General features: G+C 37.6%; 1 protein-coding gene across 3 annotated transcripts; it reads left to right on the top strand.

Annotated features, from left to right (window-relative positions):
- Window positions 1–315: 315 nt before the first annotated feature.
- On the top strand, window positions 316–13,029 carry LOC113720289 (calcium-dependent protein kinase 8). Of its 3 annotated transcripts, none has more exons than XM_072060892.1 (10): window positions 316–609; window positions 1,018–1,563; window positions 2,379–2,502; window positions 2,647–2,790; window positions 3,287–3,439; window positions 3,535–3,650; window positions 3,770–3,937; window positions 4,210–4,440; window positions 12,092–12,154; window positions 12,834–13,029. In XM_072060892.1, the coding sequence occupies exons 2-9, from the start codon at window positions 1,057–1,059 to the stop codon at window positions 12,152–12,154; spliced, it is 1,506 nt and encodes a 501-aa protein (XP_071916993.1). In that variant the 5' UTR covers window positions 316–609; window positions 1,018–1,056; the 3' UTR covers window positions 12,834–13,029. The 3 variants fall into 3 exon arrangements, with proteins under 3 accessions (XP_071916993.1, XP_071917016.1, XP_027101007.2); XM_072060915.1 differs by having other exon boundaries at window positions 12,831–13,029; XM_027245206.2 differs by lacking the exons at window positions 12,092–12,154; window positions 12,834–13,029 and adding an exon at window positions 7,190–7,800 and having other exon boundaries at window positions 317–609.
- Window positions 13,030–16,573: the final 3,544 nt, after the last annotated feature.

Raw genomic sequence — 16,573 nt, 5'->3', positions numbered from 1 at the left:
AAAAATAAATTATTAAAGGCATTAATTGATTTTTTTCCTTGAAACTTTAGTAACAATTAGCTAAATGTTTAAAAAATTATTCCATACGAAAAAGAAAAAAAGAAAATTTTTATATAAACAAATGTTAGAAGGAAACAATTTTAATTCTTAATGAATTCTTTTCGCATCCAAACAAAGAATTTGGAATTCCAAATGAATTCTATATCAATTTTATGTATTTTCCAAACAAAAGAATTCTAACATTTTGGAATTTCAATTCCTAGAATTCTAATTCTATAGAATTTCAATTTCAATTCTGTAGAAACAAATGTACCCTAAGTCTAAAGGGGATAGAGGAATAGAGGACAGAGAGAGACAGAAAACAGAGAAGCAGGGACAAACAAACAGGGGGAGGCAAAAGAAGTCTCTGCAAAAAAAAGAGCCTTGACTCTCTCTTCAATGGCGGATTCCCATACCCATTTACATGAAATCTTCCTTCAAAATACTGTGTCTGCTCCCCAACAACCTAATCTGCATTTATAACACCAGAGTTCTTCATTCTCAAGCCTTTTTGATCTCAAACGCATCTGGGCTTTACTCAGATTTCCCTTTTAGACAACCAAATATCAGGTTAGTTATTCTGCAATCTTTTCTTTTTTATACATCAGCATTGGTCTGATTTCAGTTTGTCTTTTTTTTAACCTTAAAAATCCAATATTTTTTCTGGGTTTTCTGAATTTTGTCCAGAAAAAGGTCTTTGGTTGTTCTGTTAATATGATTTCCGTATCGTCCATGTTTCTTGGAGATTGTTCGAGCTATCTAGAATCTTCTGTGTAATAATGCGATTAGTTTGTTTAGTATAGGTTGGTTTTTGGTAATTTTATCCTGAAATGTTGTTCAAACCTGGAAGTTTTTAGATTTGATAGCTTGGTTTTTTTCGTCGATTGTTTGTCCATTTTGTATAGCAAATTTTAGTCTTTTATCTGGGATTTTTTGTGACGTAATTTTGCTGGGTTCTTTTGGAATTTCTGGGGACAGATATAATTAAGCTTGCAAGATTGGATCTTTTGGATCATAATGGGGAATTGCTGTGTCACGCCAGTTGATTCTTCTGAAAAGAAGGCTAAAAAGAAGAATAAACCCAACCCATTTTCTCTTGACTATGGTGCAAATCATGGATCTGGAGGTGCCAACAAGCTAGTTGTGTTAAAGCATCCTACTGGTCACGACATATATGAGAGATACGATCTAGGGGGGGAGCTGGGGAGAGGTGAATTTGGGGTGACATATTTGTGTACTGATGTGGACACTGCTGATAAATATGCCTGCAAATCAATTTCGAAGAAGAAGCTAAGGACTGCAGTGGACATTGAGGATGTGAGGAGGGAGGTTGAAATTATGAAGCATTTGCCTGAGCATCCCAACATTGTGACTCTAAAGGATACGTATGAGGATGATGATGCAGTTCACATTGTGATGGAATTGTGTGAGGGTGGTGAATTGTTTGACCGCATAGTTGCAAGAGGGCATTATAGTGAAAGGGCTGCTGCAGTGGTCATGAAGACTATTGTGGAAGTAGTTCAGGTATTCTTTTGACTCCTTTAGATTTGAAACTGATATAGACTTGAATTAAATTATCTGGTTAAATTGCACTTATTTCTTGGACTAAGTTCTGCGTATTCATTCTTTACCTTTTGTTTTGCTTACCATTTACTTTTGATAATATCCATGGAGCTTGCTGAGGTTTTCCAACATAGTTATAGCGTTTTTCTTTGTATGCTGCATTCTGGTATAGGAAGGTACTTCTGGTTGATTGTCCAGAAACTTCCTTTTTTGCAAATCATTTTTAGCACTCTTTTCATGCTGTTGAGTGGCAAATTTTACTGCAAATTGACAGATTTTTGTTGTATATAATGGATGCCTTTAGGTTGTACTTTTTTTCTAGGTATTGTTCATCTACTCTCAGATGTCTTCTAAGAAGTCAGCCTAAAGGGTTTCAAACTGGTTAATGTCCTTGGATTTTTTTTTCCCTCTTCTTGACTGCTTGTAACCTCAATATGGAATATTTTGTATATCTCTATTGTGTTTATGGTAATAGCTATGAATGTTATAAACAAGCTAGTTCTTTGTTGCCAGTGGTACTTCTTGAAGATCTTGATATTCTTGTCCCACATATTGCTCAAACCTGCCTTCATGATCTGGAATGATTCTGTCCTGCCCCATTCCTTTGGAGTGCTACCACCTGATTCCTTAATGTTAAGTGCAATTTTAAATGCAGTTATTTGTTTATATGCTGCTGAGCTGTTTTACACTTGCTAGTAAAATTTTGAAGCCCGTTTAAACTTCATTATTTTTTTATTCATCTACTTTCTGAGTAACTATTGTTTTCTGTTTTCTAGGTCTGTCACAGGCATGGAGTAATGCATCGGGATCTCAAACCAGAGAATTTTCTTTTTGCAAACAAGAAGGAAACATCACCCTTAAAAGCAATTGACTTTGGATTGTCTGTTTTCTTCAAACCTGGTATGGGAGTACGTCAATAGCTTATTTTGTGTTTGTAGCTTATTAGATTATGTGGTTTGGAACAAGTCTATGGGTTTTATTTGTATGTTTTATTTTAATGGGTTGTATTGTTTGTTCACTAATCATTCCACCACCTTTTTGTAGGTGAGCACTTTAATGAGATTGTAGGAAGTCCATATTACATGGCTCCTGAGGTTTTGAAACGAAATTATGGTCCAGAGGTTGATGTCTGGAGTGCTGGAGTTATCCTGTATATTTTGCTATGTGGTGTTCCACCCTTCTGGGCAGGTCTGTAAAACATGTGGAAGAATATTTGTAGATTTATTAGGAGCTTTCAGGACATCAAGAAAAATAAAGAAAGCAAAGTTGCTCAGAAAAAGAAAAAGAAAGATCATTCGAAAAGTTGTGGTTTACTTAATGGGGAAAGTGGGAACAAAAGTTCTACAAGTTGGATGCCTCGCATAAGGGAAGAGCTTAATGTTTCTTTAGTTTATTAGACAAATAGCTTAATGTTTATCATGTTTATTGGACATAGTACTTAATTTCTCTTTTCTATTGTAGCTTTTTTGTTCTTGAAAGAAATAAAAAGGGTTTAGCACTTGTGCACCTGGCCTACTGACAGACCTACTACTGACAGACCTATGTTATATTAGTTGCCAATGCCCTGCTTATATGACAGCACAACACTTTTTTCAGTACCCCTCTACAAGTGTGATTGGGAAGTTTCTACTATTTTGTCTGAAGATGAAGTAGTGTTCTCATATACTTGTTATCATTTCTGCAGAAACGGAACAGGGAGTAGCTCAAGCAATCATACGCTCTGTCATTGATTTTAAGAGAGATCCGTGGCCTAAAGTTTCTGATACTGCAAAGGATCTTGTAAAGAAGATGCTTGATCCAGATCCTAGCAGGCGGCTTACAGCTTCCCAAGTGCTTGGTATTAAACAGTTCATTTTTAAAGACTCTGTAACTAATCTGGTTCTGAACCAGGACTTTGATTTCCATTTTTCTGATATCTATACTCGCATGCAGAGCATCCGTGGTTACAAAATGCAAAGAAGGCACCAAATGTTCCTTTGGGAGAGACTGTAAAAGCAAGGCTCAAACAATTTTCTGTGATGAACAAACTAAAGAAAAGAGCACTAAAGGTAATTTATATGGTAACTTTTAAAACTATCTGATTCTTTGTGATCCTTCCTGACTCTGTGTGATCAATTGACAAGTAACATCATTCATTTCTCAACCTCTGGGAATATCTCTTGAGCAGGTGGTGGCTGAGCATTTATCTGTTGAGGAAGTAGCGGGAATTAGGGAAACTTTTGAAATGATGGATATTGGTAAGAGAGGAAAGATAAACATGGATGAACTTAGAAACGGTTTGAAGAAACTTGGCCACCAAATTCCTGATGCAGATCTTCAAATTCTCGTGGAATCTGTAAGTATTATCTTGTCTATGCATCATTGGGGTTTTTACTTTGGTTATTTGCTGTTTCGGTATATCTCCCAATGCTATATGTATTTCATAGCCCCTGATTTTGAAGAAATATAGATAAATTGCCTGAGCTTTCAAATGCCCTTCCTCCCATGGCATTTCTTGGTGTTTTTTCCTATTTAGGTCCTGAATTTCTTGTACTATTGTTTGAATTTCAAGCATGCTTATCAGGTTTGTCATTCACAGTCAATTTATTGAAAACCTGCTTTTTGAAGGCTGATGTCGATAGGGATGGAACATTGAACTATGGGGAGTTCGTTGCTGTTTCTGTTCATATCAGAAAAATGGCGAATGATGAACACCTGCACAAAGCTTTTGCATTCTTTGACAGAAATCAGAGTGGTTATATAGAAATTGATGAGCTACGGGATGCCTTGAGTGATGAGGGTGACACCAATACTGAAGATGTAATTGCCGCCATCATGCATGATGTTGACATAGATAAGGTCAGCTTCGCTGCTTGTATCAATGAATTATGTATAATATGTTTCTAAACTTGCGAACTAAGCTTTAGCTGCTTTTGATATGTTTTCATGGTACATGACAGTCTCTTTGCTGAAAGTATAGTGCTTTCTACATCTTCTTAATTGCATTTGTGACTGCTGCTGCTTCAGGCACATTCATGCCATTTATTGTCATTTTTTCATATTGGATAAAATCAACCTTCACCTGTGTCTTTGATTTTTACCAATTAAATCATATCAATGATGCTTCCTATGACTATTGTTATGCTGCATGTCCCTCGAATATATTCATGGCTGACTGACTGTGTTCACTTGATTTATAATGCAACAACATTTACTTCTATCAAGGGTTCACCATACAACTCTCAGGCTTAGACTAGTTAAACTGCTCTCTCCTGCTTAGACTTGACTGTTGTTTGAGCAAGACCCTCTTAAATATGGATGCCAGAGTGGAAAAAAAATGCAATGATTCTAAAAAGGTGATAGTATTACATAAATGTCCTGGACAAGTAAAAGAAGAGAGGTGAATAAGCATAAAAATTGACTTACATGATCCATATTCTTTAAGTGACATGGTCAGTGAAATTTAAAATAAAAGAAAGAGAAAATAAATTAAATCAGGAAAAAGGAGATTCACCACCCTCTATTTGTCCTTCCCAAATAACAGTAATAATTGCTGGCACAACGTCATTGTCTTGCATACTTCTATTCTTCCAGTGTCCATGTCAACCAGAAGACCAAGCTTTGACTCACCAGTTTCCCTTTCATATTTCCTTTGACAATTATGCCTTTTGCATCCCCCTTCCGGTTCTTCGACCCCTTATATGTGGAATTACATTGGTTTGCATCTTTCTAATTGACCGGTGCCATCTCCAGTCACCCCTAGTAAAAACTAAGGCACAAATTCCATGATAAGTTGTCTTTTTCATATCTTCTTCTAGAAGATTACCTTCAGTTGCATACTACAGTGAATAGATTAGGAAAACTAGACACCATAAACAATGCAAATTTAATATTTTGATGATAGTAGCACTAGAATATTCTGGTGAATATACACGATGGAGAACAATAAGAGACAGATGCGAATAGCTTGAAAGACATTGGCATTGGCTATTACATCCTCAAGCAACTGACTCCAAACTACATTACTCATCTCTTGGTGGCAATAGAATATTCTGACTCTTAAGATTCAGGTGCTTAGCTATTAAGAGTCTCATATATCCCACCCAATTTGAAATCCATAAACAAAAGTTATTCCCCCTTTTTAGTTATTAGGTCTTATTGATTCCTTTTTAGTTAAGAATCTCATATATCCCTTCCAATTTGAAATCCACAAACAAAAGTTATTCCTTCTTTTTAGTTATTAGGTCCTATTTATTCCTTCATTTCATGCCAATAAATGAAAAAGGATAACACATAAAAGAATTCCCATTAAGTACCCTAAACAATAGAGAAGAAGAAAAGGTAGTCTAAATGAATGAAATAGGGGGAAAGGGGGTTTATGGGTTTGAATTGTGTAAATTAAAATGCTAGACATGATGCCTCTTAATTTACAAGGCATTAAAAGGAGTTGGTAGTTTAAATAGATGGGAATGCCTGTCACTTCATTGATATGGTGGATGGGTGACTTTTTAAGACCCTTAGTAGTTGAGGGGTCAATATTTTATCATGTAATAGTTTTAGTAGCCTCAGGTTTTCTGCCCAAATAATTATGTCTTGAAGCTTCAGGTGGTGACATTGACAGGGTGGCAGCTAGCCTGCAAATAGTGGAGAAGGGGAAGTGGTGTCAGTGGTGTGGGCCAGATTATTGTGTGCCAACAAGGGGAAAGAGGTTGATTGTTGGGGGAGGGAGTTAGTTACTGATTGTCAATCACGTTCCTTTTCTCAATTCTGTATGTCTCAGATACGGTTCTTTTGCTAATTCACTTGCTTTACATTACTTTTTATGGATAACCGCAGAGGAGATTAATATAATTTGCAAGTGTTGAGAGTTAATAACTGATACGGTACTTTTTCAAGCAAGCTTAGAACAGTTCTAGGTTTCAATTTATAGTAGTCTTGGCACTATGTCCATGCAGAAATTTGATCCATAAAAAGAAAAAGTAAGGGAGTAAGGCTGCAGCTATGGTGGCTGACCATTTGACTTCCAACCGAGGATGTCCTCCCTTGAACCTCTGCGCATTCCTATGTCTCTTAGAAGTTCTAATAGTTGCTGCTACTGTGGTGTCATTAGGAAGCCAACTACTACCAATCACAATTATTACAAAAAAGCATGTACGCACTTGCGAACTGAAATTTACTGAAACTCAGCAAAGCTATCATAATGTGATGTCCTAATTCAATTCCAGACTAAAGTATTGTTGAACTTAACATTCCCTTCCTTTCTTCAATAATTTTTTATGGCTTTGCTGTGCTGTATCAAAGCTAGATGATGTGCTTTGAGCCCACCCTGTGTACTAGAATATAAGTATCCTTTTCTTTCTCGCTTCCTGCAATATTTCATGGAAACCATATGGTTTCGTGATTACACAGCCCAAAAGTGGGAAATAAAAAAGGAAGCAATCCTTTAACCGAGGGTCATTTTTGCTTTAGCTGTTTTTTTCTTTTTTAAAATTCTTCCCAAATGGTATTTTCTTATCAGGCTTTGCCCGTTGGTTGTGAATGATATGAAAAAGAATCTTTTGACTGGTCTTTTCCCCCCCATGATTTCTGACATTTACATAACTTGTAGGATGGATGCATAAGTTATGAGGAATTTGCTGCGATGATGAAGGCTGGTACTGACTGGAGAAAGGCTTCTAGGCAATATTCTCGAGAGCGTTTTAACAGCCTGAGCTTGAAGTTGATGAGGGATGGCTCGTTACAATTGGCTAATGAGGGTAGATGAACATTGTAGTAGCAGTGCTGCTAGGGATGAAAAGGAATATAGTCAACAGGGACATTCCTGTAATTCAAATTGAGTTCAAAGCTCATGTCTTCAACCTTTCTTCCCCCCTTTTTATTTGCATTTTTCTCATATCTCTCTGCTGACAAGCGGACACCTTGAAGAGTTTCCCTGTGGATTGTGTAACATCTCTAGGCTTGATATATGATTTTTTTTTCTCCTTTTCTTGTGTCTTCGGAGGTAGCTGTAGAAGATCAGAGTTCTGTAACTGATGAAAAGCTGATGAGGTGATTATTCTATTGTACATAGTTCGACTTAGTGTTAGAGGCTGCTCTATTTGGAAGACAGAATATTCTGTATTCCTTCTGTTCTCTTTTGCCCTTGGGAAACATTTCGAATGATCTGATTTCTGTATCCTCATCATTTTTATTGATGGAAGATGGTATTTCTTTTATCTAGATATTGCGTGATGTCATAACATATGCTAGATTTTAGAATCCTTTTTGGTGAACGTAACTCGCTAATCGTTAAGAAATGTAAGAGGTCTTGCTGGTTGAAATTGCAGAAATGGAAACTGACATTCAAATGACAAAAATGCCTTGAAATATAATTAAGGGATAATTAGACAAACCTCACCTAAGGTTTCTAATAATTTCACTTGGCTCCCCTAAGTTTCAAATATCACACCTTCCTCCCCAATTTTGAGTTTTAATATAACAATGTTACACATGTCCATAGAATTTCATATAAAATGCTAAGATGTTATCTCATTCCCAACTTGAGGATTAAAGTCTAAACCTTGTTGATTGAAAATACTCAAGTGTCAAAAGAATTTGAAATTATGTATTCATCTTTAACAGAGGGCTTGAAATTGCAAAATAGAAAGGAAATATACCGATTAGCAATAATGAAGTAGGCCACATTATCACCCATAATAGTATCAAAAAATGAACCCAAGAGGCTTTAGTCTAATGGTTTAAGGTTGAGGACCAAAAATAAGAGGTCTAGATTCTTGTCCCCTTGCCTCCTCCCTGCTTCAAAAAATAGTATGGAAAGGTGAATGTCTTAATGTTATGAGCAGAAGTTACATTTTAAGCATGAAATTTTAGATTTTTAGCTTTCTTAAGGCGGCCCAAAGTAGTGATCTAGGATTGATGAAGATCAAGGAGAAAGTGAAATTCAACAACTATCGGAATCTTGTTTGCGTAGGGATGGCAGTATATATGCATAATCAGCTTTGTGTTCAAATGATGGCAAAATCAAGAATAAGTTAATAGGCTTATGCTTCCAAGTTCCCGATACATTTGTGTTGTATTACGAAGATTTGAAGAAGTCTTATTGGTGAGGTGGAATGAAAAATGAGATTGTAGAATTTGTGGTAAAGTGCTTAACTTGTCAACAACTGAAGGTGGAACACCAAAGGCTAACCAGATTGCTCATACCTTTGGACATACCAAAAAGGAAATAGGAGAACGTTCAAATGAAAATTATAGTGGGATTGTCGAAATCAAGAAGAGGGAATGAAGTTATTTGAGTTATTATTGAGAGATTGACCAAGTCAGCACATTTTATACCAATAAGTGATACGGCTTCAATGAATATTCTTGCTCATTTGTACATGAATTGGCTCATTCGGTATCACAATGCATCAATGAGTATCGTGATACCTCGAAAATTAGGAGGTTGTTTGTAAAGAAAATACTAAAGTGTATTTCTTTGGGTTTGATTTAAAATCTTATTTTGTTTTAAAAGACTAGAAACCCTAAGATTTTAATCAAAAACCCTAATTTACTTGTGACTAACCGGTTTTCTTAAATCTCTCATATTTTAATTGAAACCCTAATTTTAATCACTGGAATTGTAAAATCCCTCACGTTTCTCTTAAAAACTTTCTTTTATTTGGAACTTATGATTTTATTATAACCCTACTACCCAATCATTCCACAATAAGTGCAAATAAACCTAGAAAGTAGGGTTTCACTTTTCGTTTTCAAGTTGGAGCAAGTTAGGGTTTTCACGTGTATCCGTAGTGTAATTCTCCGGTACGGAGCGAGGATCAAATTTGGTGTTTAAGAGTGACTTTTGGGTGAGAAATAATATGTGATTAGGAGCAATGATAATAAGTTAGTGATTATAAGCTAAAAACCCTAGTATACGCGATTTAAGAGAAATCGCGTCAAACCGACGGGCATCGATCACTACCGATTGAACCCACCACTTGACCACCACTTCCTTACCACCACATACCCTTGATATTTTTGCAAAATATCCCCCCCTCATCCTCATCCATATGGCCGAAATTTGTGGCAAAAAATGCAAGGGAAAGAGAGAGAAATTTGCATGGCTTTGGTGGTGACAAGTGTCACCCACCTATGGTGCTTGGATCAATTTTTTTTTCTTGCCTTTTATCCCTCATTTTAGCTCATTTTCTTTCATTTCTTTCTATCTTGGCCGAGCTTAAGGGAGAGAGAGAGAGCAAGAGAGAAAAAACTTTCAATCCATCTTGAATCCAACCATTTGAGTGCAACCAAGGAAAACTAAACCGATTAAAACCTACCTTGAGTGTTTAGCTAGTGGTGTGTTGGTGAAATTTTGGAAGTAAAAGCTAGGGCTGCTCTTGGTAGTGACTTTAGCAAGGTAATAATGCTGATTTTCCCATTTCTTACTTTTAATCTTGCTTAACTTGGCATAGCACCTTAAATTTGTGGTGGATGATAGCTATTATAATGATTTGGATGGATATAGTGTATATTTTTTTGAGTTACATGAGTTAGGGTTCGAAGGATTTGCTGCCTATACTTGCTGTATGGATAGGATATGTTGTATCTAAACTTATATAAGAGTAGGGGTGGCAATTCGGGTCCAAATCAGGTTGGCGGGTCGGGTCTGACTCGACCCGTCAGAAAATCTATTGACCCGAACCCGACCCGCCAACCCGTGACGGGTCAGGTATACTGACCCGAACCCGAAAATTTCAGGTTGACGGGTTGGCGGGTCGACCCGAAATTTAATTTTAATTTATTAATTTATCACTGTAATTACTAATAAAATTAATTTTTCACAAAACTAATTACATAATCAAGTAATAAAAATTTAAATAAATAATTCCAAATCAAATCTAAAATAAATTAAACACCGTAAAAGTGTTTTATCCCAAACAAAATATAAAATAAATTAAAACAGTATAAAAGTAAAAAATAATATAATATATATAAAAAAATAATATAATATATTATTTGTCCAAATATAATAATTTCAACTTCACACAAATTAAATAAATTCATTTAGGATTAAGTAATTAATGCCTTTGAAAAAAAGAATAACTTAGTTTAGTTAGATAAAATTATTTTTATGTTTATTAAATTATTTTTAATTCGTAAACAGGTTATATCGGGTCATATCAGGTCACCACGGGTTGACCCGAAATTGACCTGTTTTCTTTTCGAGTTCATCGGGTTCAACCCAATTCTGACCCGAATTTCCGAAACCTCAACCCAAACCCATTAATTTCGTGTTAGTTTCGTGTCGTATTTTCAGGTCGTGTCGAAAATTGCCACCCCTATATAAGAGGTTGTGGTAGTGATTGAGGTAAGAAATGAAGAAAGTTTCCTTTAAAACCGTAAAATTTCAGATTTCTGGAAAATTGTAGTTCAGTTCTGTCCGGTTCCAGCTTGTGATGTTAGAGGCCGAATTAGCCTTAGCATAAAACATGAAAGTTGTAGAGAATGATGTTTTATAGTTGTCTACAAATTTTCAGCCCAATCGGAGCAACGTAGCCTATGAAAAGACCAAAATACCCTCACTGTCCTAGGATGCATCCAGTGATCCGTTTTAGACGGTTCATCCAATTGACCGTGTCTATTCACTATGATCCGTGCTGATTTAGCCATTTGCCAAAACATGAAAGTTTTAGTACTCTGTCTTAACTTTTCAACGCCTCCAAGAACGCCTTAAACGGACTTTGGTAGCCTGAGATATGACCATTTAAAGGTAGTATGGTTAACTAGCCAGTTAGTTGGAAGTTGGTTCTGTGAATTGGGAATTTGACTAGGTTACACTGGAATTTGGACTAAGTGGTCTTCATCAAAATTGTAGCCCTATGTCTTATCTTCGAAACGGTATAAATTGCATCCCAATCCGATAAGCGTAGCTTCAGATGTGTCCGTTACGCAAAACACGTCAAATCTGTCTTTTGTATTTCATTTCTGCACTTGTTATTAGCTTAATTTTTGTCCTTGTATTGTCTTGAGCGTATTGAACGACTACTGAAATGAATTGGTGTTGTGGGTAACTTGGAGTTTGATTGAGGAAAAGAATGAAGCCACAAATGGCTGGAAATAGGAAAATATAAAGGGCATGCTGCCCAAATTTACGCTCAAGGACTAGAAAACTATACTTGTGACTTGAGTAAAGTTGGTAAATGAATATCACTTGAACCATCTAGGATATTTGCATCTTCTTTTACCGAGGAATATAAGTAAGGATTTGGCCAAACTTATACCCTTGAGAAATAAAATAATGACTGCTCGGAGTACGTTTTCTTTGTCACTTCGACTTAAATGGAGATTTCAAAGTTTTACGAGCAAGCATAAGTTTTACAAATATTTTACTCGTAGCCTTTGTTTAAATGTACTCTTTTCACTTCCAAAACTTTACTTATACTTTGTACTAGTAGTTATTCGGATTTTCTTTGGTTCACTTAAACTTTGGTGGGGTTTAACTGTAATATTTTCTCTTGGCTATTATTAGGGTTTCTTGGCGATCGAGAGTGCTATCCGGGAGGATACTTTGGACATTATTTTGTTTAAATAGGTGAGTGTTCTATATACATTTTGTTTCTATGACTATATGGATTGTTGTGACTATGTGATTATTTGTGAATATTTGATTAAATGTTAATTGTTTTCTATGATTTCTAAAATGAACTTTTGCTAGGTGAGTGTGTATTTTATCGCACTCGACCAAAATAAATATGAAATTTTTGGTGATTAAATGTTGAAATACTAGTTGCGCATGAATGTAAGCCTTTTGGCTGAACTGGACCTTTGCCCTTGTTACTGATCGACTCGAGCCAGAAACGGACTCGGTCGGACAATTTGGTGACCTGGGTGAACGTTTGGTATACTCGAGTATTACCTTGTTGTCGGGTGGAGTCCGGCCAACGTCCGGATGGGGGTGAAAAGCCTGGCCAACGTCCAGGAGGAGGTGAATGTGAATGAACAAATGAATGTAAAAAACGAGGGGTTTTACTTATAAAAATGCATTTTTTAAATAATTGGAGGAATAAAGGAATGAATGGGGAACGAACGAACGAATTGCTCCTTGTGAGCCTGTATCCTTTTAATGAATGTATTATCATTGCTTTATATTGGACATGTTTTCTGGATTATTTGTTATTGCATGATTAATGTCCTTGTTTAATTACTTGTTTCTGTGTATAGAATCTCGCTGATCTTTTAGCTCATTCCTTTAGTTTTGTTTTTCTTAGCAGGGAAAGGCGAGCAAGGACGAGAGCCCGTATAGACTAGCTTGGTCTAGCTCTTGGTTTTTTTTTTAATGGTTCTCGCCCTAGTGCTTGGCACGGGCTGGTTGTATGGTGAATTGAGAACCTTTGTATATTCGACGGTTGTATTTCCTTTTGAGATAGCAAGGTATATAAGTTTCGCTTAAGTTTTGGATTGTTGTTATGGTATTCTTATGGTTGTATTCCGGATTTGATTGAAGTGAACGACTGAATCCCGACGAGAACTGGGCAGGCGGTCCGCCGAACCCTTTGGTTCGCCTTAGGGGGAGGTGGGGCTGTCACAGTTGGTATCAGAGCCTGCTTCGCGTGGTCTCTGCGCGGAGTGAGCATGGGCTAAGTGGTGAATAAGTATGAAGGACTAAGTGCTCGTTCGAGCATAAGGTATGAATTATGAAGTATTATAGGCCTTAAATCTTTCTCATGGTGTCCAAGGACCATAGATAGGTATGTCGGGTAGGAATTTCGATTGTAGATGGTTTACTCTTGGGACTGGCCAGCTCGAGATGTGAATTGTTTTATTTCGAATTCTCGTGCCCGAGTACTCTGGAGTTGAAGCGATGCTAGCTACTAGGTACTTGAAACTTGTATTTTGGAATATGAACAAGTTTTGTTCGGCTAGAATGAGTATAAGAGGTTAATGGACATCTAGTGAATAGGAAGTGACGTGAGCGATCGGACGGGGGCTATGTTAACCAAGTGTGAAACGGCTTGTCGTGTTATCTTCTTGTTTTGTCTTTGTGTTGCTACCGTGTGTATTTGGCTTGTGGCATGGTAATATCCACATGTATAGTACTTGTTGCATTTGATCTTGTCTACTTGATATGTTTCTTTGTGAACTTAGTGTGGTAAATTTTGCCGTTCTAGTCAATTTATTTTGTTACATACTAAATCACTTTTTGAAAAAAAAAAAAAAGAATGGAGGAGAGACGTAGTCGTGGACGTGGAGCTAGTCGTGGCTGTGGGGCTAGGCAAGCTCAAGAACCGAGAGAAGAAAGAGAAACAGTGGCCGAGCAAGAACATGGACCGAGGGTTGAGGCCGGAGATCAAATGGCGACGGCGATGCAACAAATAACAAATATCCTAGCATGACTGGTAGATCAACAAGGTCAAATGCCAGTGAATCAACCCCGGAATCCTGAGATAGGAGAGGATAGGGCTCTTGAGAGGTTCCGAAAGTTTCTACCTCCTAAATTTCAAGGGGGGCCTGATCCGGATATAGCTGAGCAATGGGTGGAGGCAATGATTAATATCTTTGCGGTTTTGAATTACACGGAGCAAAGACAAGTAAATTTTGCTGTATTTCAATTCGAAGGACCAGCCCGCGTGTGGTGGAATGTAATTAAGGCCAAGTGGGAAAGAGAACAGACGGTATGGATATGGGCGAACTTTATAAGGGAATTTAACGAAAAGTATCTCCCACCTTTGGTCCAAGAAAGGAGAGAGGACGAATTTATTGGGTTGCGTCAGGGAACCCTGAGTGTGGCCGAATATGAGACCAAATTTACTAGACTGTCTGAATTTGCTTCCGAATTGGTGGTTACGGAGCGAAGGAGAATAAGACGATTTATACAAGGACTAAATTTGGAAATCCAAGAGGCATTAGCGGCGGTTCAAGTTAATACGTTTACAGAGGCTCTTGAGAAGGCTCAAAGAATTGAGGATGTGAAAGCCCAAGTAAAAGCCCTTCAAACGCGGAAAAGAGATACATCCAGCAGCATACCTGAGGAATCCGAAGAAAAGATAATGCTCTCTAAAGTACAAAAAGTGAACCATTCACCTCGTCCACCTTGGACATTAAGAGCATTAGATGAAAGGTCTACGAAAGGAAGTCAGGTCGGATCAAAGGACATTTCTCGAGAAGGTCAAACAGTAGCTCCTCGATTGGCTTGTGGATACTGTGGAAAGGCAAATCACACTGAGAATGATTGATGGCGGAAAGGGGAAAAATGTTTGATTTGTGGGGATAGCAATCATCAACTTAGCAATTGCTCGAAGAAACAGCCACGAAAGGGTAGTACTCAACAAGTGGAAGGAACCAAACCGAAATAAACTAATGAAAGAGGAAACCGAACAAAAGTATCAACACAGGTTTATGCCGTATGTGACAGCCCCACTTTCCCCTAAGGCGAACCAAAGGGGTGAGCGGACTGCCTGCCCAACTCTCGCCAGGACTAACGATGCAGACCAGAACTATCTATAGCGATCCGGAACTTACAAACGAGCGTACACAAGTCAAAATGGTAAAATAACCCAAAATAAAAAAATGAAATCCGGAGTCGGCCATGAATAGTAACCGACCCGTCAGAACCCAACCGAAATAGCTAACAAACATTCACATCTGAACTTTAGCGTTTACAAATCAAAATGACATACAAAAGTTTTCAAAAGTTAATATATACACATGGTTTGCCAAATCAAAAGAGAAAACGCCCCAAAAGTACACTTAGGGTTTTAATACATGAGCTATACAAAAGATATGTTCGACTAGCTCAATTTGGCAGCCATTTGTCAAATCCAGACCAAAAGGGGTTTATTTTCCTGTAAGGAAAACAAAAGGAACAGAAAGGGGTGAGCTTGCGCTCAATGAGGTACCAAACATATAGCAGAAAAATCATGGCATTTCACATTTTACAAAATCAGATACACATGCTAGATGTAAAGCAAAGGAACCAAGGATTCAAATCAGAAGGATACGGGTGGCTCTCAGGAGCCAAATTTCCAGCGCAGTACTTGATCCAAACCGGTTGACTCTCCGTCAACGTATATAGAACCAAAACGTCCGTAGACCCCTCTTTACACCGAATTCCGTCCACCAAACACCCCTTTACCGGGCCCGCTCACCGTAACCGAACAGAAATGGTAATACTCGAGTATACCGGAATCAAGGGTCTCAATACCCAAAAATCCCCGAACAGACTACCGTGGTTCGTTATCTAATCGTCCAGGCCCTTGCCGGCCCGACTCGAATAACTTAGCCACAGGATTGAGCTCATAGGTCATAGAAATCCGAACAGATGCCGACACAGATAACAGATTCAGATACAGATACAGAATAGCAGATTCAGATAGCAGATTCAGATAGGCACTCAAAATTGACATATGGACAGACAAGAGAACGAGTGTGATAAAGTACACCCTCGTCTCCAACAATTAAACAGATTGCAGAGCAAAAATCAAGTTAAACAGCAATGGAGGGGAGTGGTACACTCACCGGCTCAACTTCAAAAGTTTTCACTTCAGATTGGCCTTAATCGCCAAGAAACCCTAAAATAATCAAAATAAACCAATTGAAGGTTTTACTTCCAGAATCGAGTAAACAGAATGCACATGTGAGGCTCGACTACTAGTCGTATGCCTCGCCAAAATTATTACTAATGCAAGGGTGCAAAACATGATTTTCTTGGAAACGAAAAGGTAGCATGAAGACCTAGGCGCAAACAACCCAAAAGCCTTTCATTCTACCAAAAGGTAAACCCAACTTAAAGGAACCAAACGGCCTAGAAAATCGGGCAGCACTTCCCCTAAATTTCTTACTTTTCCAGCCATTAAGGCTTCATTCTATCCTCAAATCAGTCCCAACATCTCACACAAAATTCATCTCATTTCCCAAAAGCCATTCACTAGGCTCAAAGTGGTACAAGTATAAAAGTTAACTAGGAAACAACCGAAATGAAAGCAAGCCCTAAAAGAGACTCGATAACGAGTCA

This window comes from Coffea arabica, chromosome 1c (assembly GCF_036785885.1).
Source record: "Coffea arabica cultivar ET-39 chromosome 1c, Coffea Arabica ET-39 HiFi, whole genome shotgun sequence".
Lineage (NCBI taxonomy): Eukaryota > Viridiplantae > Streptophyta > Magnoliopsida > Gentianales > Rubiaceae > Coffea > Coffea arabica.
The sequence above is the reverse complement of the archived record's forward strand: the minus strand, read 5'-3'. Positions and strand labels throughout refer to the sequence as shown.